General features: G+C 70.7%; 2 protein-coding genes across 4 annotated transcripts; both read right to left on the bottom strand.

Moving 5' to 3' along the window:
- Nucleotides 1-1419: 1419 nt before the first annotated feature.
- ANKRD13D (ankyrin repeat domain 13D) lies at nt 1420-7531 on the bottom strand. Of its 2 annotated transcripts, XM_067295355.1 has the most exons (15): nt 7379-7531; nt 5786-5921; nt 5571-5695; nt 5192-5237; nt 4973-5116; nt 4124-4313; nt 3765-3831; nt 3607-3688; nt 3390-3451; nt 3127-3257; nt 2845-3002; nt 2454-2597; nt 2155-2318; nt 1980-2059; nt 1420-1703 (listed from the first exon to the last, which is right to left on the bottom strand). In XM_067295355.1, exons 1-15 carry the CDS (start codon nt 7466-7468, stop codon nt 1466-1468), a joined length of 1857 nt encoding a protein of 618 aa, XP_067151456.1. In that variant the 5' UTR covers nt 7469-7531; the 3' UTR covers nt 1420-1465. The 2 variants fall into 2 exon arrangements, with proteins under 2 accessions (XP_067151456.1, XP_067151457.1); XM_067295356.1 differs by lacking the exon at nt 1420-1703 and having other exon boundaries at nt 1986-2059; nt 2155-2298.
- A 1902-nt stretch (nt 7532-9433) lies between these two features.
- Nucleotides 9434-22735, bottom strand: GRK2 (G protein-coupled receptor kinase 2). 2 transcript variants are annotated; one of them, XM_067295739.1, is made up of 21 exons: nt 22604-22735; nt 20045-20121; nt 19325-19398; nt 17595-17696; nt 17196-17270; nt 16519-16580; nt 16173-16224; nt 15681-15772; nt 14982-15081; nt 14737-14815; nt 14398-14528; nt 13737-13831; nt 13552-13659; nt 13398-13464; nt 12346-12446; nt 12095-12161; nt 11916-12011; nt 11652-11814; nt 11041-11177; nt 10694-10804; nt 9434-10088 (listed from the first exon to the last, which is right to left on the bottom strand). In XM_067295739.1, the coding sequence occupies exons 1-21, from the start codon at nt 22714-22716 to the stop codon at nt 9927-9929; spliced, it is 2064 nt and encodes a 687-aa protein (XP_067151840.1). In that variant the 5' UTR covers nt 22717-22735; the 3' UTR covers nt 9434-9926. The 2 variants fall into 2 exon arrangements, with proteins under 2 accessions (XP_067151840.1, XP_067151839.1); XM_067295738.1 differs by having other exon boundaries at nt 10694-10807; nt 22604-22734.
- Nucleotides 22736-22831: the final 96 nt, after the last annotated feature.

The raw sequence follows: 22831 nt of genomic DNA, 5'->3' as shown, positions 1-22831 counted from the left end.
CCCGCATCCCCCCGGATCACCCCATCCCGTGCCCGGGATCCCCGGTGTCCCGTGCCTGGGATCCCCCGTCTCTTCCCCAGCCCGCCCTCTGCAACGCCTGGGATCTGCCCTGCCGTTCCCAGGCCACGTCTGGGATCCCCCTCCCAGCATGCGGGACCTCCCCCCCCCCCACCAGGATTCACCTCCCTACTGCCTGGGATCTCCAGCATCCCCCTCCCCACTGCCGGATGCCTCCTGCCCCCAGGGCCTGGCATTGCCCTGACCCCCTCAGGCACAACCCCCCCCCCTTCTCCCGGGACCTCCGGCGCGCAGCGGGGGCTGAGCCCCCCCGGCCGGCGTGGGGCAGCCGCAGAGAGACGAGGAGGCACGGCTTGGCTTTGCTCTTTCTTTGCTTTCCCTCCGGCGCTGCCCGCTGCCCTCCTCCGGCCCTCTGCCCCACGGCGGCGCCCTGGCCCCCTGCCCCACGGAGGCCCGACCCAGCCCATGCCGGGGATCCCAGCCCCATGGCACTGCGACGGGGGGGTACCCGGACAAACACCCCCCCTCCCTGGGCCGGGGCCACCCCAAGGGATATAAATTAAATAAATAAAGCGGGGAAGGGGGGGGAGAATGGGGGCGTGGGGCCACACTGGGGCGTTCGGAGGAGACGAAACCCCCCTGAGAGCCCACCAGGGCCACCCACTGGCTCCACCCCTTCACCTAGGCTCCTCCCTGCTTTTGCAGGCCCCACCCCTTTCCCCAGGCCCCACCTCCTGCTGCCATCTCCCCACCCATCGCGTGCCCAGGCACAATCTGCTCCCCCCCATATATATATATGTACATATATGTGAATATATATGTATATATATCTATACATACATACACACAGAGCTCCCCTGACCCTGCCGCTGCCACCCAGAGACAGGGCCCAGGCATCCCCCAATGTCCAGGTTCAAACGGGTGCCTTTAAATGCGGGGGGGGGGGGGGGGGGTAGATGGGTTTCTCCTGCCCCACATGGGGGTAAAATAGAACATCAGAGGGGAGGGAGGTGCCTGGGATAGGGGGGGTCCTCGGGGGGGGGGTCCCCCCAGATGAGGGGTCCCTGGGCTGAGGCATCCAGCCCAGCACAAGGGAATCCCTGGATCAGGGGGTCCCGGGGTAGGAGAATCCCTGGATCAACCCCCGCCCCCCAATGTGGGGGCTGCACCCGCTTCCGGGGGGGATCCCTGGGACCGGGTGGCCCTTGGCGGGTGGTGCCCATGCAGGGCTGTGCCCAAGGCAGGGCGTGGGACCGTGCCTAGACGGGGGCATCCCCGTGCGAGGCCATGCCCGGTGCGGGTGTCCGTCCCCGTGCGAGGCCGTGCCCGGTGCGGGTGTCCGTCCCCGCGCGAGGCCGTGCCCCATGGGGGTGTCCGTGCCCCATGGGGGTGTCCGTGCCCATGCGAGGCCGTGCCCTGCGCGGGCGTCCCCGCGCGAGCCCTGGCACTACTTGTCGGTGAGCGAGAGGCGGAGGATGCGCTGCAGCTCCTCGTCCTCCTCGCGCCGGCGCCGCTCGCGCTCCTCCTGCTCCCGCTCGGAGAGCGCCATGGCCAGGCGCAGCTGCTCGGCGAAGCTGCCGTAGCCGGGGGGTGCCGGGGGGCTGCCCCCCGCCTCGGGGGGGCCCGCGGCCCCGGGGCCCCCGGCGCTGGGCCCCGCCTGCAGCAGCATGCTCTCCTGCAGGGCCCTGCGGGGGAGAGCGGCATGGGGGCAAGCCCCGCCTTTTTTCGGGATGGCCACGCCCCCTGCCCGGAGGCCACGCCCACACCCTTATTGCCACGCCCCCCTGCTAGCCCCACCTCCCGCTGCCCAGGGAACGCCCCCCCCAGGGACAGAAAGCCCCTCCCCTTTTGGCCACATCCCAAGCCCACAGGCTCCACCCCTTACGCCACTCCCCCTGTGGCCCCACCCTGGATGGGCGGGGCTGTGTCAATCCCCGCCCCCCCCGGGGGCGGGCCCTCACCGCTCCAGCTGCAGGTCCTCGTCGTAGGGGGGCGGGTTGGCACCGGGGCGGGTGTTGGTCAGGGCCTCCCAGATGGTGACCTGTGGGCGGGGCATGGGTGAGAGGGGCGGGGCCTATGGGGGGCGGGGCGGGGCCGAGGGGGGCGGGGCGGGGCCGAGGGGGGGGCGGGGCCCACCTGGTCAGTCTCGGTGCCGGCGTCCAGGAGGCTCTGCTGGATGGCGAACTGGAGCAGGTCGTCGTCCTCGTCGCGCAGGGGCTCGCTGCGCCCCGCGCCCAGCACCGTGTAGCCCTGCGGCACCTCGAACACCCCCGGCTCCACCTCGCACGGGAAGGGCCAGCCTGCGGCACCGCCGACCCGCTGGGGCACCGCGCGGCGCCCAGCGCCCCTCGCCCGTGGGCCTCCACGCGCTGACGCCGCGGGGAGCCCTCCTGCCCCCGGATACCCCCCCTCGTCCCCCCTCCCGCCCCTCTCACCTCTGGGGCCGGGCGCCTGGCTGCCGGGGGGCTCGGCGGGGGGCTCGGCGGGGGCGCACACCCGCACCGAGCCCAGCGGCTGGTCGCACCCGCACAGGTTGCTGAAGGTGATGCGGGCGTTGAGCACGTGGAAGAGGGGGATCTCTGCGGGGCCGGGGGGGGGGGAGGGCACAGCAGGTCAGCAGGCCCCGCCCCTTCCAGCAGGCCCCACCCCTTTCCCTCCAGACCCCACCCCTCCCATTAAGCCCCACCCACACCCACCAATTGGCTCCTCCCCCTCCTACAGCTGGGCCAGGCACAGCCCCTGCCAGGAGCTCTGCCCCATAAGCCCCGCCCCTCCACCAGGCCCCACCCCCACAGGCCCCGCCCCTCCACCAGGCCCCGCCCTCACCGATCTTGACGGGGAAGCCGGGGGGCAGCTTGAGGGTGATGAAGTCGCGCAGCTTGGCGAAGTGGGCGTTGGAGATGGCCATGAGGTCGATGATGGGCGTCACCTGCTCCGCCAGCGACAGCGGGTGCTGCTCGCACAGCCACAGCGTCGCCTTGAACCTGCCCGCGGCACCGGCGTGGGCACGGGGCGCCCGGACGCCGGGGCTCCCCGCCGCCCTCACGGCGGGGGGGGAGGGGAGGGGAGGGGAGGGGGGGGTAAAGGGAGGGGGGGGGCGGCCCTCACCTCTGCACCTTGCTGGACATCTCGATGGGGCGCCCGATGTTGCGGGCCTCCAGGTCAAAGTGGGGGTCGAAGTATTCCTCGGGGGTGATGGCCGTGGGGTTGGTGGGGCTGGCGGCCTGCAGCACGGGCGCCTGCGGGGCCGGGGCGGGCACCGGCGTTGCCCACGGGTGCCCTCGGGGCGCCTCGCGGCGTCCCCCCCCCTCCCCCAGCCCCACGGCCCCCCCCCCCCCCCCCCGCCGCCACCCCGGCGCCCCACCGCTCACCCCGTTGTGGGTGCCGTGCTGCTGCGCGATGCCCAGGAAGGAGTGGAAGGGGGTCCTGGAGCCTGCCGGGGGCGAGAGACCGGGAGCTGCCGGGGTGGGCATCCCGCCCCGGCCGCTGGGGGGGGGGGGGGGGGGCGACCCTTGCACCAGGACGTGGCGGGGGTGGGGAGGGGGGGGGCAGCAGGCCCCCTCCCCGACTGGCCGCCGGGGCCGTCACCTTTGTTGCGCGACTTGTCCTGATCGGAGAGATGCTCCGTCCTCGTCTTCGTGACCAGCTCCACGTTGCTGGCGCTGTAAACCTGCCGGGCGGGAGAGTCAGCACGGCCCGGACGCCTGGGCCCTTCCCCGCCCTCGCAGCGCGGCGCGAGGCCTCACCTTGGCCTCGTAGCCGCTGATCACCTCCATCTTCTCCGAGCGCCAGCCCCAGATGCCCGACTTGTTCCTGGGGAGCAGGGGGCAGCCGTGAGCCCCCCCCCCCCCCCCGTGCACGTGCCCCGGCCCCACGCGCGGCGCATCCCCCTGGCCCACGCGGCTTCCTCTTGCGCAAAGCGCTTCCTTCCCCCCCCCCACCCCAACGCCGCTTCCTCCTCGCGCGGGGTCCCCCCCGCCGGAACGGCTCCTGCCTTGCGCAAGCCCTTGCACGGCGCCCGCGGCGCCTCCTCTCCCAGGTCCCGCGCGCGCGCCCGCCTCTCCTCGCACGCGGGCCCCCCCCCCCCCCCCCCGGCGCGGCTCACCGCTCGAAGGCGATGTTCCTGGTGTCGAGGTGCGTGGAGACGATGGGCGACGTGAGCCGCCCGGCCACGTGCTCCTCCGAGGGCTGCATGGCCGCCAGCAGCAGGTCGGGCTCGTGCAAGGCCAGGGCCAGCGTCTCCGTGTAGACCACCTGCTTGTCGTGGTCCACCTCCATCACCACCGCCCCCTCGTCTGCGTGTGGGCACGGGGGTCAGGGCCACCACCGTGGAGGTCCACCTCCGTCACCGCCACCCCCTTGCCTGTGCGCACCCCCTCCCCCGGTACCGCCAGGCGCCCTGATCCCCCCTTCCCCTGGGCACCACCTTCACCACCGCCATCCCCTTGTGGGTCACGGGCACGGGTCAGCACCTTGGGGCACATCAGGGCACCCGGATACCCCCAACCCTGGGGCACCCTGGGTTGCTGCACCTCTGGCTTCCCTTGGGGCGTATGAGGTGCCTTGGGGGGGTCCCTAAGGGGGATCTCAGGTCCTTGTGGGGCATCTCAAGTCCCCATGAGGCATCTCAGGTCCTTAGTGGAGTCCATCCTTGGAGGTATTCAAACACCATCTGGACAGGGTCCTGGGCAACATGCTCTAGGTGATCCTGCTGGAGCGTGGGGGCTGGACTAGATGATCTCCAGAGGCCCCTTCCAACCTTGACCCTTCCGCAGTTCTGCGGTTATGGGGCATCTGAGGTCCTTATGAGGCATCTGAGGTCCCCGATACTTAAGCGGAACCTGAGGTGGTCCCCTGGGTCCCTGCAGGGGCGAACCGGGGTGCCGAGGGGGCATCTGGCCTCCTCAAGGCGGGTCTGGGGCGTCTGAGGGGTATTTGGGGGCCCGGGGCCGACCTTCTCCCTTGAAGATGTAGCTGCGCCGGCCCCGCTGCCACGTCATGTGCTCGAAGCCCAGCAGCGTGGTGTCGACCCGCAGGCTCTCGCCGCGCTTCCACACGCGGTACACGTCGCTGGGGCACACCTTGGAGACCAGGGGCACTGCGGGCGCCGGCAGCCCCTCAGCAGGCGCCCCCGCCGCCGGGCCCGCGGCCGCCCCGCCGGCCCCGCACTCACCCCAGCTCGTGAACTCCCACTTCATCTCCACGTAGAAGTCGGAGGCCTGGAGGAGAAGCGGGGTCGTGGAGCAGCCGTGGAGGGGCCCGGTGTGTGTGTGTGCGGGGGGTCCCTGCGGGGGTCTCGGGGGAGATGGGGGGGCCTTGGAGAGGGGAGGCGCTGGGGGTCGCCTCTGGGACCCTAGGGGGGGATTGGGGACCGGCAGGGGAGGGTGATCGGGGATCCCTGGGGGAAGCGAGGGTCCTAGGGGAGGTTTGGGGGGGCCCGGGGGGTCCCCAGGGGCTCTCCCGGCTGCCTCTGCGCACCCGGACCCCAGTGCTGGGGGATGCCCGGGGCCGGGAAGGGGGTGCCCACCCCCCCGTCAGGGGCACGGCCGTACCCGGCGCAGCTTGCTGAGCAGCTCGGGGATGCCGGCAAGCCGCCGCGTCGCCCGCTGGTAGTCGCGGTACTGGAGCACCAGCTGCACCATCTCGGGGTCGCCCGTGCTCACCGCCTCCTGCAGCACTGGGGGCCACCGGGCACCGTCAGCGCCCGGCCCCGGCGCCCCCCACGGCCTGCCCCCCCACGCCGCGCCATGCCGCGCCGCCCGCGTACCCGTCCAGCCGTTGGCGTTCTCCCGGCCCACGTTGGCGTTGTGCCGCAGCAGCACCCGCACCGACTCCAGGTGGCCCAGGGACACGGCCAGCTCCAGCGGGGTCCGGCCGCGGGGGTCCGTCAGCTCCACGTCGTGCTGCGGCCGCCGGCGGGGTCACGGCCGCTGCCGCCCCCCCCCCTCCCCCCAGTGCCCTGCTGTCCCCCGTTCCCCCCCCAGCTCCTTGGGTCCTCTGGTGGCCCCTGTCCCCCAAATCCCATCCCTCAAGTCCCCAAGTCCTCCTGGCCCCGAGTCATACTGTCCCAGCCCCCTCGTCCTCCAGGCCCCCCGGCCCCCGTACCTCCAGTGCTCCCACTGCCCCCCGATTCCCAGCCCCCCACTACCCCCAGTCCTCCCAGGCCCCCTGTCCCAGTGCCCCCAGGCCCTCCCAGTCCTCTAATATCTCAGCCCCCCTAGTCCCTCCCAGTGCTCCCAATGCCCCATTCTCCCAGTCCCAAAGTGCTCCCTGTCCCCTAATATTCCAGTCCCCCAACCCCAGCACCCCCGAGTGCTCCCACTGTCCCCAGCCTCCCAGTCCCCCAGTATCCCAGTGCTCCCAGTCTCCCTGTACTCCCAGTGTCCTTATCTCAGTGCTTCCAGTCCCTCCCAGTGCTCCCAGTGCTCCCAGTGCTCCCAGTCCCCTAGTACCCCATTCCCCCATCCCCATGCTCCAGCCCCCTGGTGCTCCCAGTTCCCTAGTATCCCAGCCCTCCATCCCTGTGCCCCTAGTCTCCCCCAGTGCCCCCAGGACCCCATTCCCCCCATCCCCCAGCGCTCCCAGCCCCCTAATATCCCAGTGCCCCAGCCCCCCAGTGCTCCCAGTGCTCCCAGGCCCCTAGCACCCTGCCCTCAGACACCCCCCCCCGCCCAGTGCTCCCAGTCCCCGAATACCCCCACGCCCCCAATCTCCCAGTGCCGGCTCTGCCCCCACCACCACCGCGCCCGGTGACCAGGGCCCCCGGCTCCCCCGGCTCCCCCGGTGTCCGGCTCCACCGGCTCCCCCGGCTCCCCCGGCTCCCCGGTTCCCCCGTCTGCCCCGGTTCCCTCGGTTCTCGTCTCCCTCGGTTCTCGTCTCCCCCGGTTCCCAGATCTCCCGGTTCCCCCGGTTCCCCCAGCTCCCCCGGCTCCACCGGTTCCCCCGGTTCCCGGCTCCACCGGTTCCCCCGTCTGCCCCGGTTCCCTCGGTTCCCTGCTCCCCCGGTTCCCGTCTCCACCGGTTCCCCCGGTTCCCCCGGTTCCCGTCTCCCCCGGTTCCCGTCTCCCCCGGTTCCCGGTTCCCCTGGCTCCCGTCTCCCCCGGTTCCCGGCTCCCTCGGTTCCCCCGGTTCCCGGCTCCCTCGGTTCCCGGATCTCCCGGTTCCCGTCTCCCCCGGTTCCCGGCTCCCTCGGTTCCCCCGGTTCCCCCGTCTGCCCCGGTTCCCGGTTCCCTCGGTTTCCGGCTCCCCCGGTTCCCCCGCCTCCCCCGGTTCCCGGCTTCCCCGGCTTCCCCGGCTCCCCCGGCTCCCCCGGTCCCCCCGGCTCCCAGCTCTCCCGGCTGCCCCGGCGCCCGGTGCCCACCCGGCCGGAGCGCAGGGCGCTGTCCAGCGCCTGGTGCCGGTTGTGCCAGACGAGGCGGTGCAGCGGGAAGGTGTCGGCGGAGCGCGCCATCCCGCCGGCATGTCCCCGGGCGGCGGAGCGGGCCGCAGCGCCGGGCCTGCCCGCAATGGCTGCGCGCGGGGGCGGCGGCGGCGGCGGCGGCGGCGGCGGCGCAGCGCGGCGGCGCGGCGCGGCGCGGGGCGGGGCCGCCACCGGCCACCGGCCACCGGCCACCGGCCACCGGCGCCGCCGCCGGCAACCGGCGCCCGGGACGCCGCCGCGCTGCGCCGCCGCCTGCGCGCCGGGACGGCAGCCGTCGGCGGGAGCGCAGCGGCCCCGCGCCGGGGACCGGGCTCTGCCCCCGCGCTGCGCCCGCCGCCCCCGCTCTGCCCCCGGGACCCGGGTCTGCCCCAACGAGCACCGGTGCCGGGACCCCCCGGGACCCCGGATCTGCCCCCGAGACACGGGTCTGCCCGCGCTGAGCACCGGTGCCGGGACCTCCCCCCGGGACCCCGCATCTGCCCCCGAGACCCAGGTCTGCCCGCACCGAGCACCGGGACGGGGACCTCCCCTCTCCTCCCCCCCCCCCCCGGGACCCCGGGTCTGCCCCCACTGAGCACCGGGACCGGGACCCCCCCCCAGGGCCGCACCCGCAACAGGCGTCTGCCCCCGTTGAGCACTGGCTACCAGGACCCCCGGGCTGCCCCCATCAAACACCTGCTACTGGGACCCCCCCAGGGCCGGGGTCTGTCCCCCGTCGAGTACCTGGTACCTAGATCTCCCCCGGCAGGGCCCCAGCATCCGACCCGCCTTGGGTGCCTGGTACCTGGGAATCCCCCTGCAGTGGGTGCCCGGGGCCACAGCATCTGCCCCCCCTCATTTCATTCCTCTTCCCTGAGCCCCCCCCCCCCGTGGGGTACCTAGTGCCCGGGGACCCCCCCACAGCACATCCCCAGGGCCCTGCAGTCACCCCCAGTCCAGCCCCCTTCTCTGCCCCCGGCCCCGGTGCGGGGGGGCCCGGACTGCTCTGCGCAGCACCCGGCACTGCCGGCGGCAGGAGGCTGAGCCCGGGCGCAGTGGGCAGGGGACAGCGGGACCCCCCCCGAGCTGGGGCTGGCATAGGCATGGGGGAACCCGACCCCCCGCGCCTGTCCGAACCCGCTGCATACCCCTACCCGAGCTGGGAGCCTTCTCCGGGCACTGCCCACGCCTGCTCCGAGACCCCCGTCCCGCAGGGCACCAGCCCCCACCCGCACCCCGGCACGTCACCGGGGTGCCACCATGCCCCCGGGGGGGGGGGGGGTTGAGGTGACCCGAAGCTCAGGCAGAGCTGGGGGCAGCAGGCGGGCAGGGTCCCCACCGAGGGACACAGCGGGGGAAGCGCTGCCACCCCCGCAACGAGATGGGAGCCGGACTGGATTTTTCCAGGTTTTTATTATAAAAACTCTTTTCTTTTTTTTTTTCTCTTTGCATTCTCACGTCTCCGCTCATTAAAATCACATTCACAGGTGAGCCGCCAGCCCCGGCGCGGTGCCACCCCCCGCCCGCACCCAGCCCGCCTGGCGCACACCGACTGGAGACCAATATTTACAGACGCTGCCAGGGAGCGGGGCGGGGGGCGGCTGGCATCCTGCCCCTGCGCCCGCCGGGCACCGGGACGGCACCGGGCACGCAGGCAGCAGGCCCAGGCTCGCGTGGGGCCGGTTGCGGGGGGGCGGGGGGGGGGGATCCCCGCTGCTCTCTCCTCCTCCTCCTCGGCCACCTCCTGCCCCACAGCCGGGCACCGCCACCCTGCTGGCTCGGGGCCGGGGGCCAGCGGGGGCCTGGCGCTGCCCCCCCCCCCTTGCCCAGGGCACGGCTGCACGGTGGGGTGGCGGCAGGGGCACTCGCCGGGCAGGGTTGGCACACGCGGGAGGCGCAGGGGGCCCATGGCACAATATTTACAGGGGGGTCCCCCCGGGCACAGACACACAGACACACACTCACACGCACACAGAGGACGTGGCACCCACGAGGCGGGCACAGCCGGGCCGGGGTGTGCCCACTCGCGGGGAGGTTGGCAAAGGCCGGGTGAAACGAGTTGGCCAGGACTCTGCCGGGCCAGAGCTGGGCCGGTTTGGCACACGCAGATGTGGCGAAGCGGGCACGAGGCAGAGGCCGCAGGGGCCGAGTGGACATTGGCACGGAGAGGGGTAGGCATGGGGGGGCTACCTTCATCTTAGCCGGAGAGGTCACAGGGGAGAGGTGCCAAGCGGAGCCGCGTGCCCAGCGCCAGCGCCCGCGTCCCTCGGGCTGGAGGCCGGGCCGACAGCGACGCTGGGGACGTGCCCCCGCTGCGCCCAGCCCGGCGGGTGCCCGGCAGCAGGGCAAACGGGCACCAAAGCGCCCGGCAGGCCAGGCCGGCGCGGGGCGTCTCCTGCCAGCGCCCGGCGCGGGGACGACGAAAGGCGAGGGGGCACGCGGGAACCCAACCCAATAAATTAGAGGCGGGGTGGGAGCTGGGGACGAGGGCGCGCGGGCGGGCGCGGGGTCAGAGGCCGTTGGCGGAGCGCTGGATGAACGGCACTTTGCTGAGCTCCACCACGGGCGAGCGGGGCTTGTTCTGCATGCGCGGCACCCGCTGCAGCAGCTGCTGGGCCTGGCGCTGGGCGTCGCGCAGCTCCTTCCGCCACTGTGCCAGCTCGGGGTCGCTCTGTGCCAGGGCAGGGTGCGGGTTAGTCCGGGGCTTCCCACAGTGCCAGGCCGGGGGGCGGGTTAGGCAGGGGATCCCCAAAGTGCCAAGGTAGGGCATGGGTTAGTCTGGGGCTGCCTGCGGTGCCAGGGCAGGGGACGGCTTAGCTCGGGGCTCCCCGTGGTGCCAGGGCTTTGGGTTGCCCCCAGCTTTCCGCAGCGTGCCCGGGGCGGATTAGCAGGCTCAACCTGCGGAGCTAGTGGTCAGCAAGGGGTGACTAGCAGCCAGGAGGAGGTAGCTGGTGCCCGTCAGGGAATGGCTAGTGACCGCCCGGAGGTGGCTAGTGCCCAGCAGAAGGGATGGCTCGCAACTGGCGTGAGGTGGCTAGCATCTAGCGAGGATGACTAGCAGCCAGCCGGGAGGTGGCTAGTGCCCAGCGGGGTTTGGTTAGCGCCCAGCGGAAGTGATGGGAACCCAGCAGGGGATGGCTAGCAAGTGGCAGGAGGTGGCTAGTGCCCAGCTGGGGTGACTGGTGACTGGCAGGGGGTGGCTAGCCCCCCAGCAGGAGGTGGCTAGCCCCCTGCAGAGGTGGCTAGCCCCAGCGGGCGGCCAGCGGGCACACTCACGTCGCACTGCAGCACGAACTGCTTGCCCCCGCGGATGCGGAGCAAGATGCACTTCCGCTCCTTCACCTGCGTCTCCTCCACGGAGTCGATCTCCTCCATGGTGAGCAGGGACTGCTGGGGGGACAGGCTCAGCCCAGCCCCTGCCTCCAGGCCCCCCAAGTCCCCCCAGGCCCCCCAAGTCCTCCCTGTGTCCCCTGTGCCTTTCCCATACCCCCACCCCATGCCCCTCACGTCCCCTGTGCCCTACGTGCCCTCCCAACACCCGTGCCCCTCCAGTCCAACCCCTGGGGCACCCAGCACCCCTGTGCCCCCCAAGCCTGCCCCCCACCCCCTCGTGCCCGTCTTACCGGCGACTCGCCCTCCCCGCGCCACTCGAGGCGGTTGGGGAAGAGGTAGAAGTAGCGACGCTGCCACTGCGTGAGGAAGGGGTTGCCCAGCTTGGCCATGTAGCCGTGCATGATGCAGTCCTTGCCCATGGCGTAATCTGCGCCCGCCGCGCCGCGGGAGAGACAGGGTCAGGCCGGAGCAGCGAGGCGCTGGCAGTGCCGGGGGAACCGGGGGGCTAGGGCAGCGCCAGGGGGGCTGGCAGAGGTGGCAGGGCAGGCATAGGGGGGCCAAGGGGGCAGTGCCAGGCGAAGCAACGCCGGGCTGGTGGCCGTGCCAGGGGGACCCAGCGGGGACACTGCCGAGGGAGCCCATGGGGCTGGCAGTGCCGGGGCGCCGGGGTGCCGTGTGGAGTGGCATGACAGTGCCACGGCAGTGCCAAGGGGCAGTGCCAGGGGTCGGGGAGCTGGGGCAGGGCCGGGGGACCAGAAGAGGTACTGGGGCAGCCGTGGAGCTGGCTGTACCACGGGAGCCACGGGTCGAGGCGGCGCCGGGAGAGTGAGTGGCTGCGAGGGGCTGGTGGGGATGCCAGGGGCAGCGCCGGGGAGTAGAGGGGGCACCCGGCCCCGCTCACCTTCCTCGTGGCCCAGCTGCTTGTTCTTGGCTTTCTTGCGAGCCTCCAGCTTGTCGGTGTCGGCGTTGACGGCTTCGAAGACGGTCTCCGTCACCTCCTGCTGCCACCGCTCCGAGATGGTGAGCGGGAAGTTGCGGTACAGCTCCTGGTCGCTCTCCAGCAGCTGGAAGACAGGCGGGCACCGCTGGGTGAGACACCAGCTCACCACCCCCTGCCCCTGTCTCCCCCCCCCCCGTGCCAGCCCTGCCCCTCTGCCCCCAGTACCTTGATGCCTTTCGTGTCCTCCTCATCGAAGGAGCCAATGTCGAAGGCATCGGCGGCGTTCACCTCTCCGCGGGGTGGGATCAGGGGCGGCGGGTACTGCCGGCAGGAGAGGTGGCGTTAGAGGGGTGGCTGCCCGTGCCCCCGTAGCCCTCGCTGTGCCCCGGCACCGTGCCGCTCACCTTCTGAAGGAAAACCATCTGCCAGTCCAGGCCCTTGAAGAACGGCTCCTCCTTCACCTCCTGAGCCCTGGGAAGCGAGCGGGGCGGTGAGCACCAGCGGGCTCCCTGTGGTGCCAGGATGGGGTGGCCCGGAGATGCCAGGCTGTAGCCTGCCCGCGCCGCCCTCCCTCCCCGCCAGGCTTCTGCCCCAGCCCTGTTCTCATGCGCAGGCCCTGTCCCCGGCACCTGTCCCCACGCCTGCCGGGACTCACCCGCGTCCCATGCAGCCCAGCCGCCGGTTGACATCTCGCTGAAGCAGCCCTTCAAGCAAGGAGCGCAGCTCGGGGGAGAAGGAGTCAGGCAGCTCCACGGCCTGCGGGTGAGGGCACGGTTACCGCGAGCGTTGGCACCGGGCCTCGGCGGGGCTCCCCGGCGCTGCTGGGGCGGCGGGGAACGCGCACACGTATGTGCTCTTGCATGCACAGGGATGCACGCACACATCTGCTCAGGGCAGCGCACACAGGCACGCAGAGGTGTGCACAGGCACGTGAACAGCCAGGCACATGTGCGCCTGGTACGGAGATACACACAGACGTACACACACGTGTGCTCACGAAGACACACCGAAGGCACAGACATGTACGTGCACAGGACGCACACGCAGCCATGCACACACAGAGAGGCATGTGCAGAGACCTGCGTGTGTCTGCGCACTGTACCGCACACACCAATGCATGCACCTGCAGACCCGCACGTGTGCACCGTGCATACGTGTACAGTCCCATGCAAGCACATACACATGGATGGGCACACACACACCAGCCACGCAAGCGCACAGAGGCGCACACACGTGTGAACGCTGCACAGATGTGTGCGGGGACAGATGATGCACACACAGACACTGGCAAACACACCTCTGCGCGCAACCTCCCCCCCTACACATGCACACACGTGTACACATATGTGTGTGCAAACACACCCCCACGTGCAGATGCCCACGCGTGCATGCGTCCTTCTGCACACACGCACAGACAGGCAGGAATGCATCCTCCCACGCTCGCGGCATCCGGGCACTGCCCATCATCTCCAAGCTGTGCCCGCTCCCCCTGTGCCCTGCAAGCCTCCGCTGGCGCAGGGGGGTGAAGGCAGGGTGGCACAAGGGTGCCCATGCCCTGTCTGGGCCTGCCAGCCCCAGCTCGCGCTGGCACTCGGAGGGAGAGGCCGTGGCGCGCCGGGGTGCTCGTGCCTCGTGTGCCTCCCTGGCACGGTGGGGGGCAGATGCCAGGGCGGCACCGGGCCACCTGCCCTGCGTGCCCAGACTCACCATGGTGAGGGTCATACGGTCAATCTCGTGCTTGTCCTTCGTCTTGTGCTGCCGGAAGGGGCTGTGCCTGCGGCCACGAGGGGAGAGGGAGGTCAGCGGGGCGCTGGCCCCCTGGCCGCCCCGTGCCCTGCCGTGCCCGTGCCCGCGCACTCACCCCCGGAGCAGTTTGAAGAGCATGCAGCCCAGCGAGAACCAGTCGGCGCTGCTGTCATACGCCACTCCTTTCTGCAGCACCTCCGGAGCCATGTACCCGTGGGTGCCCCTGTGGGGACACAGAGAGGGGTCAGGGACCATGCCAGCCAGGCAGGGCTGGGCAGGGCAGGCTAGGGGCACACTTACACACTGGCATGGGGCTTCTTCTTGGAGAAATCGCAGGCCAGGCCCAGGTCTGAGATACGGACGTGCCCGAATTCATCCAGAAGGATGTTCGCTGGCTGCCGAGACACCGTGCCATCCCTGAGCCCAAGCACTGCCCAGGGGAACGGTGGGGCAGCAAGGCAGGAGGTGCCCAAGTGGGTCGAGCTGGGGTGCTGGTGCTCTGTGGGATTTGGGGGTGCCCACAGGACTGAGGTGTCTGTGGGGCCCGGAACTGCCTGCAGCATCCGTGAGTGCCCATGAGGTCTTGGGACACCTATAGGATCAAGAGGTGCCCACAGGGCCTGGGGGGTTCCTGTAGGATCGGCAGTGTCCGTGGTGTTTGGGGGTACCTGCGAGTTCTGGGGATACCTGGGGCACCTGGGGATGCCCACAGGGTTTGGGAAGTGCCCATAGGCTCTGAGGGTTCCTGCAGGGTCTGTGGGTGCCCACAAGGCGCATGGGTGCCCACGGGATATGGGGGGTTCCTACAGGGTCCGGGGCTGTCAGTAGGGCCTGGGGTTGCCTGCAGGGTCTGTGAATGCCTGGGATTACCCATGGGGTCCATGGGTGCCAACAGGGTACGTGGGTACCCACAGGGTGCCTGGGGGGTGCCCATAGAGTCCATGGGTGCCCATGGGGTCACCTTGAGATCGCGATACACCACGAAGCGGCTGTGCATGTGCTCCAGGCCCAGGATGATCTCGGCTGCATAGAACCGCATCTCCGCCTCCGAGAAGACGCCGTGCTGAGACAGGTGATAGTGCAGGTCCCCCCCTGCGGCGAGAGGGACCCAGCCGTCACCCCAGCGCCGCCCTCCACGACCCGGGCATGGTGCAGCCAGGGGGCTCCGAGCCTGGGGATCAGGTCGGCCACGGCCCTGGGGACCAGGGCAGCCACGGCCCTGGGGACGGGGATCAGCCACGGCAGCAGGGACCAGGGTCAGCCACGGGGTCTCTCAGGACCAGAGCTGGGGATCTCTCACCATTCATGAGGTCGAGGATGAAGCTGAGCTTGTCAGGCGTGTGGAAGGCATACGACATGCACACGATGAACGGGCAGTCCTGACGTAGGAGAGGCGGTCTCACGCAGTGCCAACGGCCACCCCGGGAACACCCTCCCCTCGCCAGCAGATCCTCCCCGCGGAGGGAGGATCCTGTGCCGTGGCCTGTGCCCAGGATGCCCACCCCACCGCCATGCCCAGGCAGCCAAGCGGACCCAGCGCCTCACCCCGGTGCTGACGAGGGATAACATGATGCGCTCGTTGAGGGCCAAGGTCTCGCCCTGCTTCATCTTGATGCGTTTCTTGTCCAAACACTTCATGGCGTACCTGGGGGCAAAGAGTCCCTGTAGGGTCCTGCTGCTGCCCATGGCCACGGTGCCATGGACTGTCCCTGCCCACAGTCACGATGCCACATCCCTCCTCCGCCCAGCGCCACACTGCCGTGTCCCTCCTCCACCATGACATGACAGCATGTCCCTCTGCTACACATGGCTGCACGCTCGCATCCCTCCTCTGCCCATAGCCACGGTGCCACCTCCTTCCCCAGCTCACAGCCGTGTTACCGTATTCCTCCGCTGCCCACAGCTGCAGCCCCACGACCCTCCTCCAGCGCCCGCTGCCACGTCGCTGTGTCCCTCCCCTGCCCACGGCCATGCCCACGGCGGCCAGGCCACCGTGTCCCTCCGCTACGAGCGGCCACAGCCACATCATCGCATCCCGCTACCGCCCACGGCCCCCATGACGTCCACGTATCCCCCGGAGAGCCGTAGCCATGGTGACACTTCATATCCCCCTGCCGCCCGCTGTCACGGCAACACCGCTGCATCCCCCCGCTCCGTGGCCGCCCGTGGGACCACGGCCCCAGGCCCCACAGGCAGATCCCTCCACCCCCCCCCGACGGCAACGCGTCCCCCCCCCCCCGTTACATTTTGCCCGTATCTGCTTTCCGGCAGCCGTAGACCTCCCCGAAGCCGCCGCGGCCGATGATGCGGTGAACGCTGAAGTCGTTCATGGTCAGCTGGAGCAGGCGAGAGAGAGGCAGGCGTTACCCCAGACGCCTGGGTCCCTTGGGGTCCGCCGTGCCGGGGAAGCCGCGCGCGCGTGTGCGTGGTGGTGGACGGTGGGGAACACGGAGGAACGTGGAGGCTGCTCTGTGCGTCCCCACGAGCATGGGTTGATGCGGAAGCGCAACTCGCAGCCGTGCGAGCGAGGGAGCCCCAGGGTGCGCGCGAGGGGGCCCGTGCGGGGCGTGAGGGTGCCTGCGCCAGGCTGCCCCATCAGGAGCGGGGAGTGCCGTGGGCGGCAGCCTTGTCCCTGCGTCCGCGTCTCTCTGGGGGACTGGGACCCACGCCTCCCGCCCTGGCAGTGCCCCCGGAGACGCCCTGGAGGTGCCCCCTGGCACAGGGGTCCCCGCTCACATGGATGTTCAGCTCCACGTTCTTCCACTGGCAGAACCGCGTGAACTTGTCACTGCAACGAAGCAGAGAGAGGGCAAAAGTGGAGCCCCTGCAGAGATCTCCGAGACCCATCTGGCAACAGAGGGATGCTGGGACACGTCTGCAGACAGAGAAACCTCCCAGGACCCCCACTCCGGGGACAGAGAGATCCCTGGGGATGACAAGGCCCACCCTGAATCCCGACTCCGGGAACCCTTGGAACTCCTATCTAGGAAGGTACCCCAGCCCCCTCTCTTGGCTGCGAGACCCTGGCCACCGCGTGGGCTAGGACACCCCAGTGCCAGCAGGCCTGTCCCCCCCATCTCACCTCTCGATGAATTTCTGGAAGATGCCTCCACGCAGGTTCTGGCAGATCTCCTCAATGTAGGGCTGGGGGAACACGGAGGTCAGTGCTGGGTCCCCGCTGCCACCCAGGGTCACCTGTACCCCTTGGGTCTCCAATCATTACTTGGGGTCTCCTCTACCCTTTGGATTTCCCATATTCCCACTGTCACCCTTTAGGGACTCCATGCCACTGCCAGCCCCCTGGTGACCTTACTGCCACCCAGGGTCACCAGCATCTCTGGTATCAGTCTCCCCAACATCACCATCCCTTGGCACCCCCATCACAACCAGCACCCCAAGGACCCCATCACCATCCCTGAAGACCCCTTGCCACTGCCAGCCCAGGTCGCCTGTATCTCTGGGGTCTCAATCACCGCTCACTGAGGACTCCCACAACCCTAAGGTCCCTTTGTCACTGCCAGCCCCCAGGGACCTGATTACCACCCCATGCAGACCCCCAGCAATCCCCCCTCACTGCCAACCTCCTGGGGACCCCACCACCATCCCTTGGGGTCCCCACATCCTCTGGGAGCCCACTACCACCCCCAGGGGCCCCTGTCCCTGCCAACCCCCAACACCCTCTCGCCAGCCCCTTGTAAGGATTAACCCTCGGAGTACCAGAGGCGGCAGGGACCCAGGCCTGTCCCGGGCGATGCCCACCTGGAAGAGGTCTGGGGGCACCTGTTTCTTGCTCAGGTGGCTCTGGACATGCTCCGTGGCGCTCTTGGAGAAGGGCTGCAAGGCAAGATGGGATCATGTCACTCCTGGGCAGAGCGGATGGGGGCACTGGAGACAGGCATTCCCACAGGGGCCAGAGAGGGCTGCACAAGTGAGGGAACTGGTGGAACACCAACACCCCACCCATGGAATTGGGTCTGTGGTGGTTTCAGCACCCCCCCACAATGGAGCTGATGGTGGTTTTGAAGCCCCCCCCCCCCCCCAAAGAGACTGGGTACCATGTGCCCTGGGCACACTGGGTAGGTGGGCACGTCCCCCCCCCCCCCCAAGCACTCTGGGCACCCCACCCTGGGTACAGCACCCGCCCGGCACGGCACTCACATGGGAGCAGGCCAGCAGCTCCTTCATAATGTAATGGTCGAAGATGTGGCGGCTCCGGGCGGCTCGCTCCTCCTCGGAGTCCAGCTTCTCATACTTCTTGATCTGGCAAGGGCCGAGCTCCCGTTGCCACGGGGGTACGCAGCTCCCCCCGCCCCCCGCGGGGCACAGGCGTCACCCGCCACGGGGCAGGCGCAGCCCTGGGCAAGGCAGCTCCCCGGCACTTGGTACTCCGGCCACCACGTCCCCAGGCCCTCCGGGTACCACATCCCGGGCAAAATGGGAACCAGATCCCACGCGCCCTTTGGTTATCACATCTCCTGGGTGCCGCGTCCCAGGCACCCTGGGCACCACGTCCCTTGGGCATGCTGTCCCCTTGGGCACGCTGGGCACCGTATCCCCTGTGTACCCTGGCTATCGCGTCCCAGGCACCCTGGGCACCACGTCCCTTGGGCATGCTGTCCCCTTGGGCACGCTGGGCACCGTATCCCCTGTGTACCCTGGCTATCGCGTCCCAGGCACCCTGGGCACCACGTCCCTTGGGCACGCTGTCCCCTCGGGTGCCCTGGGCACCGTATCCCCTGTGTACCCTGGCTATTGCATCCCAGGCACCCTGGGCACCACGTCCCTTGGGCACGCTGTCCCCTTGGGCGCGCTGGGCACCGTATCCCCTGTGTACCCTGGCTATCGCGTCCCAGGCACCCTGGGCACCACGTCCCTTGGGCACGCTGTCCCCTTGGGCGCCCTGGGCACCGTATCCCCTGTGTACCCTGGCTATCGCGTCCCAGGCACCCTGGGCACCACGTCCCTTGGGCACGCTGTCCCCTTGGGCACCCTGGGCACCACGTCCCTTGGGCACGCTGTCCCCTTGGGCACGCTGGGCACCGTATCCCCTGTGTACCCTGGCTATCGCGTCCCAGGCACCCTGGGCACCACGTCCCTTGGGCACGCTGTCCCCTCGGGTGCCCTGGGCACCGTATCCCCTGTGTACCCTGGCTATTGCATCCCAGGCACCCTGGGCACCACGTCCCTTGGGCACGCTGTCCCCTTGGGCGCGCTGGGCACCGTATCCCCTGTGTACCCTGGCTATCGCGTCCCAGGCACCCTGGGCACCACGTCCCTTGGGCACGCTGTCCCCTTGGGCGCCCTGGGCACCGTATCCCCTGTGTACCCTGGCTATCGCGTCCCAGGCACCCTGGGCACCACGTCCCTTGGGCATGCTGTCCCCTTGGGCACCCTGGGCACCACGTCCCTTGGGCACGCTGTCCCCTTGGGCACCCTGGGCACCGTATCCCCTGTGTACCCTGGCTATCGCGTCCCAGGCACCCTGGGCACCACGTCCCTTGGGCACGCTGTCCCCTTGGGCACCCTGGGCACCACGTCCCTTGGGCACGCTGTCCCCTTGGGCACCCTGGGCACCACGTCCCTTGGGCACGCTGTCCCCTTGGGCACCCTGGGCACCACGTCCCTTGGGCACGCTGTCCCCTTGGGCACCCTGGGTACCGTATCCCCTGTGTACCCTGGCTATCGCGTCCCAGGCACCCTGGGCACCACGTCCCCTGGCTACTCTGTGTGCCCTTGGTGCCACGTCCCCGGGGCACAGTGGCTACTACGCGTGCTGGGCACAGTGGGAACTACATCCCCGGGGCACCGTAGTTACCGAATCCCGCTCTGGCCCCATCCCAAGCCCGCGAGCCGGCGGGGTCCATCCGGGAACGTCCCCCCCGTCTCACCTCCTCATAAAACTCCACGAGGGGTTTGGCCTCCTCTGCCTGGTTGAGGGCGAAGTCGCGGAAGAGCAGGTAGCCTGGCAGGGGCAGATGGCCCGCGTGAGAGCCGCCCGCCCCGCAGCAGAGCGCGCTGCCCCACCGCCCCCAGACCGGGGCGCACGGCCACCCCCTGCCCGTGCCGCCTGCCCCCCACGCCAGGCTCGGGGACGCGCCAAGCGGGCGAAGCAGCCCCGGGGCGTCCGGCAGGGCGACGGACCCGCTGAGGCAAGGACGCCGGCCGGCACAGCCGGCAGCCGGGGGACGCGACGGGGCGCTGCGGGGCACGGCCGCCGCGGGGCAGTGCCGTGGGGCAGGTTGCAGCGGGGGGCAGCAGCGCGGGGACGGAGGTTGGCACCGCAGAGCGGGCTGCAGCGGGGCGGACGTGCCCGGAAACCACCAGCGCCGGGCGGGAGGAAGTGAGAGGCGCTTCCTGCCCCGGCCGGTTAGCGCTGGTGCTGGGGGGGGGGGGGGGGGGGGGGGGGGAAGTGACAGGGCGGGGGACACGCCACGCGGCCCACCCTGCCCCGGCCGGGACCCCCGGTCCAGCCCCCCGGCACCGCCAGCGGCTGCACCTCCCCCCCCCCCGACCTGTCCCCAGCCCACCCGGGCGGCCCCGAATTGGCAGGGGTGCACCCAGCGGGTGGGCGCCGGGCCGCGCGCCCTCCCCCGGGCCCCCCAGCTCACCGATCTTCTGCGCAAAGATCTTGTCGAAGGTCACCTCCCCCCGGTCCTCCAGGTACTTCTGCATAACACTGCGGATGCTGGGGAGACGCCGGACGGGCTCAGTCCTGCCTCCCCCCCCATCCCCCCCTTCAAGGCATCTCCCATGTCCCCTCCCTGGCCACCCCGCCTGTACGCTTGTCCCCAGGGAGCCCCGCACACCCGCCTCCCCTTCTGCCCCCCCCGCGACACCCTGCTGGGCCCCAGTAAGGGACAGGCGCAGGGTGCCCCACGTGGGGAGGGCCAGGGAGAGGGGACCCAGGCATCCGAGGCCCAGCAGAGCCCCCCCAGGGAAACCGAGGCAGGCAGGGCTGCAGCGCGGCAGCCAAGCACAACGCACGGGTGCCGCGGTCAGCTCAGGACACCCGGGTCCCTCCCTGACACCCGGAAGGGAAGCGAGGCCCGGCGGCGAGAGCGCGGGGGGCTGGGAACAAGGATGCCCGGCCTCTGCGCCGGGAAGGAAGTGGGGTTGAGTGGCCGGAGAGGGGCAGCGTGAGCCAGGCAGGACGCCTGGGCTCCCCCCCGGCCCCCCAGGAGGAGCGGGGCGGCACGCTGGCACCCGCGGGTGTTTGTGCAACAGGCACACGCGCGCATGCCGGAGGTGGCCACACTGGGATGCCGGGGCCGGACGTGTTGCGGTTGCGCTGCCGCTGTGCACACCAGGCCGCGCGTTGCGCAGGACGCGTGTGCCCCGCGCGCCGTGTGCGCCGGGCTTTGCTGCAGGCCGTACCGCGCGCGTGATGGGCACGACTGTGCGCGCGCGCTGGCCTGTGCGCCGGCGCCTGTGCAGGCCGGGCGTGCAAAGGGAAGTTGTGAAGCAGGTTGCGTGGGCAGGCGGGGGTGTGCGGGTGTGCATGAGATCAACATGCATGTGGGGGCAGTGCGCACAGCAGAGAGCACCACAACTCTGTGTGTGTGTGTGTGTGTGTGTGTGCGCAGGGGGGAGCCTGGGCAAGTGTGTCAGCAGAGCCAACGTGCGAGTATGCGCACGTGTGCCAGCCGTGCACCATGTGTGTGCACGCGCAAGCAGGCGTGTGCATGCAGCCCAGCCCCGGTGCAGGCTGTACATTTGCACACGTGTGTGTGTGTACGTGCACACCTGTCCAGGAGATGCACGGCTCCAGGACCGTATGCGTGGGCCCAGGTGCAGCATTTTGTGTGTCCAGCAGGGGACACGGGTGTTGGGACAGTGTGTTTGTGGCTATGGGCAAGGGGGGCATGCACGTGCATGCACGGTTGGGTGTGATTGCACATGCACGCGTGCCTGGGGAGGTAGGCGTAGGAGAGGTGCCTTGCAGGATATGCGTGTGTGTGCACACATGTGCATGTGCAAGATCTGCATGCGCACGTGTGTTTTTGTGTGCAAGCGGTGCATGTGCGTTGGTGGATGTGCCCGGAAGGAGAGGGGATGCATGTGCATGAGGTGTGAGCGAGGACGTGCTTACAGGCGTGCAGGTGTGCGCAGGGGATGCTTGTGCGGGAGCGTAGACACGAGTGCACGTGTGTGTGCGTGCCCCCATCTGCCCCCGCGCGCGCGCATCCGCGTGCCTGGGAGGAGGTGTACCGGAGAGGTGTGGCTGTGTGTGCACAGGAGAGGTGTGTGCCCGGAAGGATGTGTACCGGAGAGGTGTGCCGGGGCGTGCGCCTGTGCAGGCGGATGGCCGGGCCCGCGCGCAGCAACTACAGAAAGGGGAACTGGAGGAGCAGGAAAGGCTGGGGGCCAGTCGGGCCGTGGCGGCGCAGGCCGGCACCCCATGTCCCGTCGCCCCACCGGCGCTAGGCCCTGCTCGCACGCCCCGGGCCAAGCTCACGCTTGCACATGCTGTGCTGAGCTCGCATGCACCGCGACACCCTCGTGCATGCTGCGACACCCTCGCACGAGGGCCCCCCGCTCGCACAACGCCTGCGTGCGCTCTGCCACGCTTGCACGTGCCTTGCTGCACCTGTGCCTGCTGCCTGCGCAGCCTGGGCCCCGCTTGCGTGTGCCAGGGCGTGCTTGCACACGCCGCACCACGCTTTGCACGCGCTGCGGCCTGCTTGCACACGCAGCACGCTGCTTGCACGCGCCAGGGCCTGCTTGCGCAGGCTGCGCTCGCAGAGGCGGCACGCCACCTGCACGCCCTGTGCCACACTTGCACGCGCCAGGCCCCGCTTGCACATGTCACGCACATCCCCCCCCTGCATCGGGGCGCGCTCGCAGAGGTCAGTCCCGCTCGCGCACGCCGGGGCACTCTTGCACACGCCAGGTCACGCTTGCACACGCCGGGGCGCGCTCACACAGGCCAGGTCACTCTTGCACCCACCGGGGCACTCTTGCACACGCCAGGTCACTCTTGCGCACCAGCCCCGCTCGCGCCCGCGGGCCGCACCGGCACACGCCCGCGCTGCTCGGCCCCGGCAGGCCCCGGCGACACGCGTGGGCCACCCGCGCCCCGGCAGGCCCCGCCGCGGGGGCAGGAGGGCAGCGGCGGGCGGCACCGGGCACCGGGGGCGCGGGGGGCGGCGGCGGCGGCGCTGCCTCACCTGGGCTCGGGCAGCAGGATCTTCTTGCTGGCGCGGGCGGCCGGCGTGGCCTTGCTCTTCTCCATGGCCATCAGGTAGCTCACGTCGGCCAGCACCGCCTCCAGGTCCGCCATCTTGCCGCGGCCCCCGCCCCGCCGCCGCCGCCGCCGCCGCCGCCGCCGCGGCCCAGGCCTGGCGCGGCCCCGCGGGCGGCCCCGGGCGGGCGGCGCGGCCCCGGGGCGGCGGGAG

Source organism: Apteryx mantelli, chromosome 4 (genome assembly GCF_036417845.1).
Source record: "Apteryx mantelli isolate bAptMan1 chromosome 4, bAptMan1.hap1, whole genome shotgun sequence".
Classification (NCBI taxonomy): domain Eukaryota; kingdom Metazoa; phylum Chordata; class Aves; order Apterygiformes; family Apterygidae; genus Apteryx; species Apteryx mantelli.
Note: the sequence above shows the minus strand (reverse complement) of the source record. Positions and strands in the feature narration are given on the sequence as shown.

Coding starts and splice junctions, on each gene's coding strand:
- GRK2 (XM_067295738.1), bottom strand. CDS start 22,716: ATGGCGGACCTGGAGGCGGTGCTGGCCGACGTGAGCTACCTGATGGCC. Junction 16,581..17,195: donor TGCCCCCAGACCTCTTCCAG/GTGGGCATCGCC, acceptor GTGTTCCCCCAG/CCCTACATTGAGGAGATCTG. Junction 13,832..14,397: donor TGGTGTATCGCGATCTCAAG/GTGACCCCATGG, acceptor GTGTCTCGGCAG/CCAGCGAACATCCTTCTGGA.
- ANKRD13D (XM_067295355.1), bottom strand. CDS start 7,468: ATGGCGCGCTCCGCCGACACCTTCCCGCTGCACCGCCTCGTCTGGCAC. Junction 5,238..5,570: donor TGCTCAGCAAGCTGCGCCGG/GTACGGCCGTGC, acceptor CTTCTCCTCCAG/GCCTCCGACTTCTACGTGGA. Junction 3,689..3,764: donor TCAGCGGCTACGAGGCCAAG/GTGAGGCCTCGC, acceptor CCCGCCCGGCAG/GTTTACAGCGCCAGCAACGT.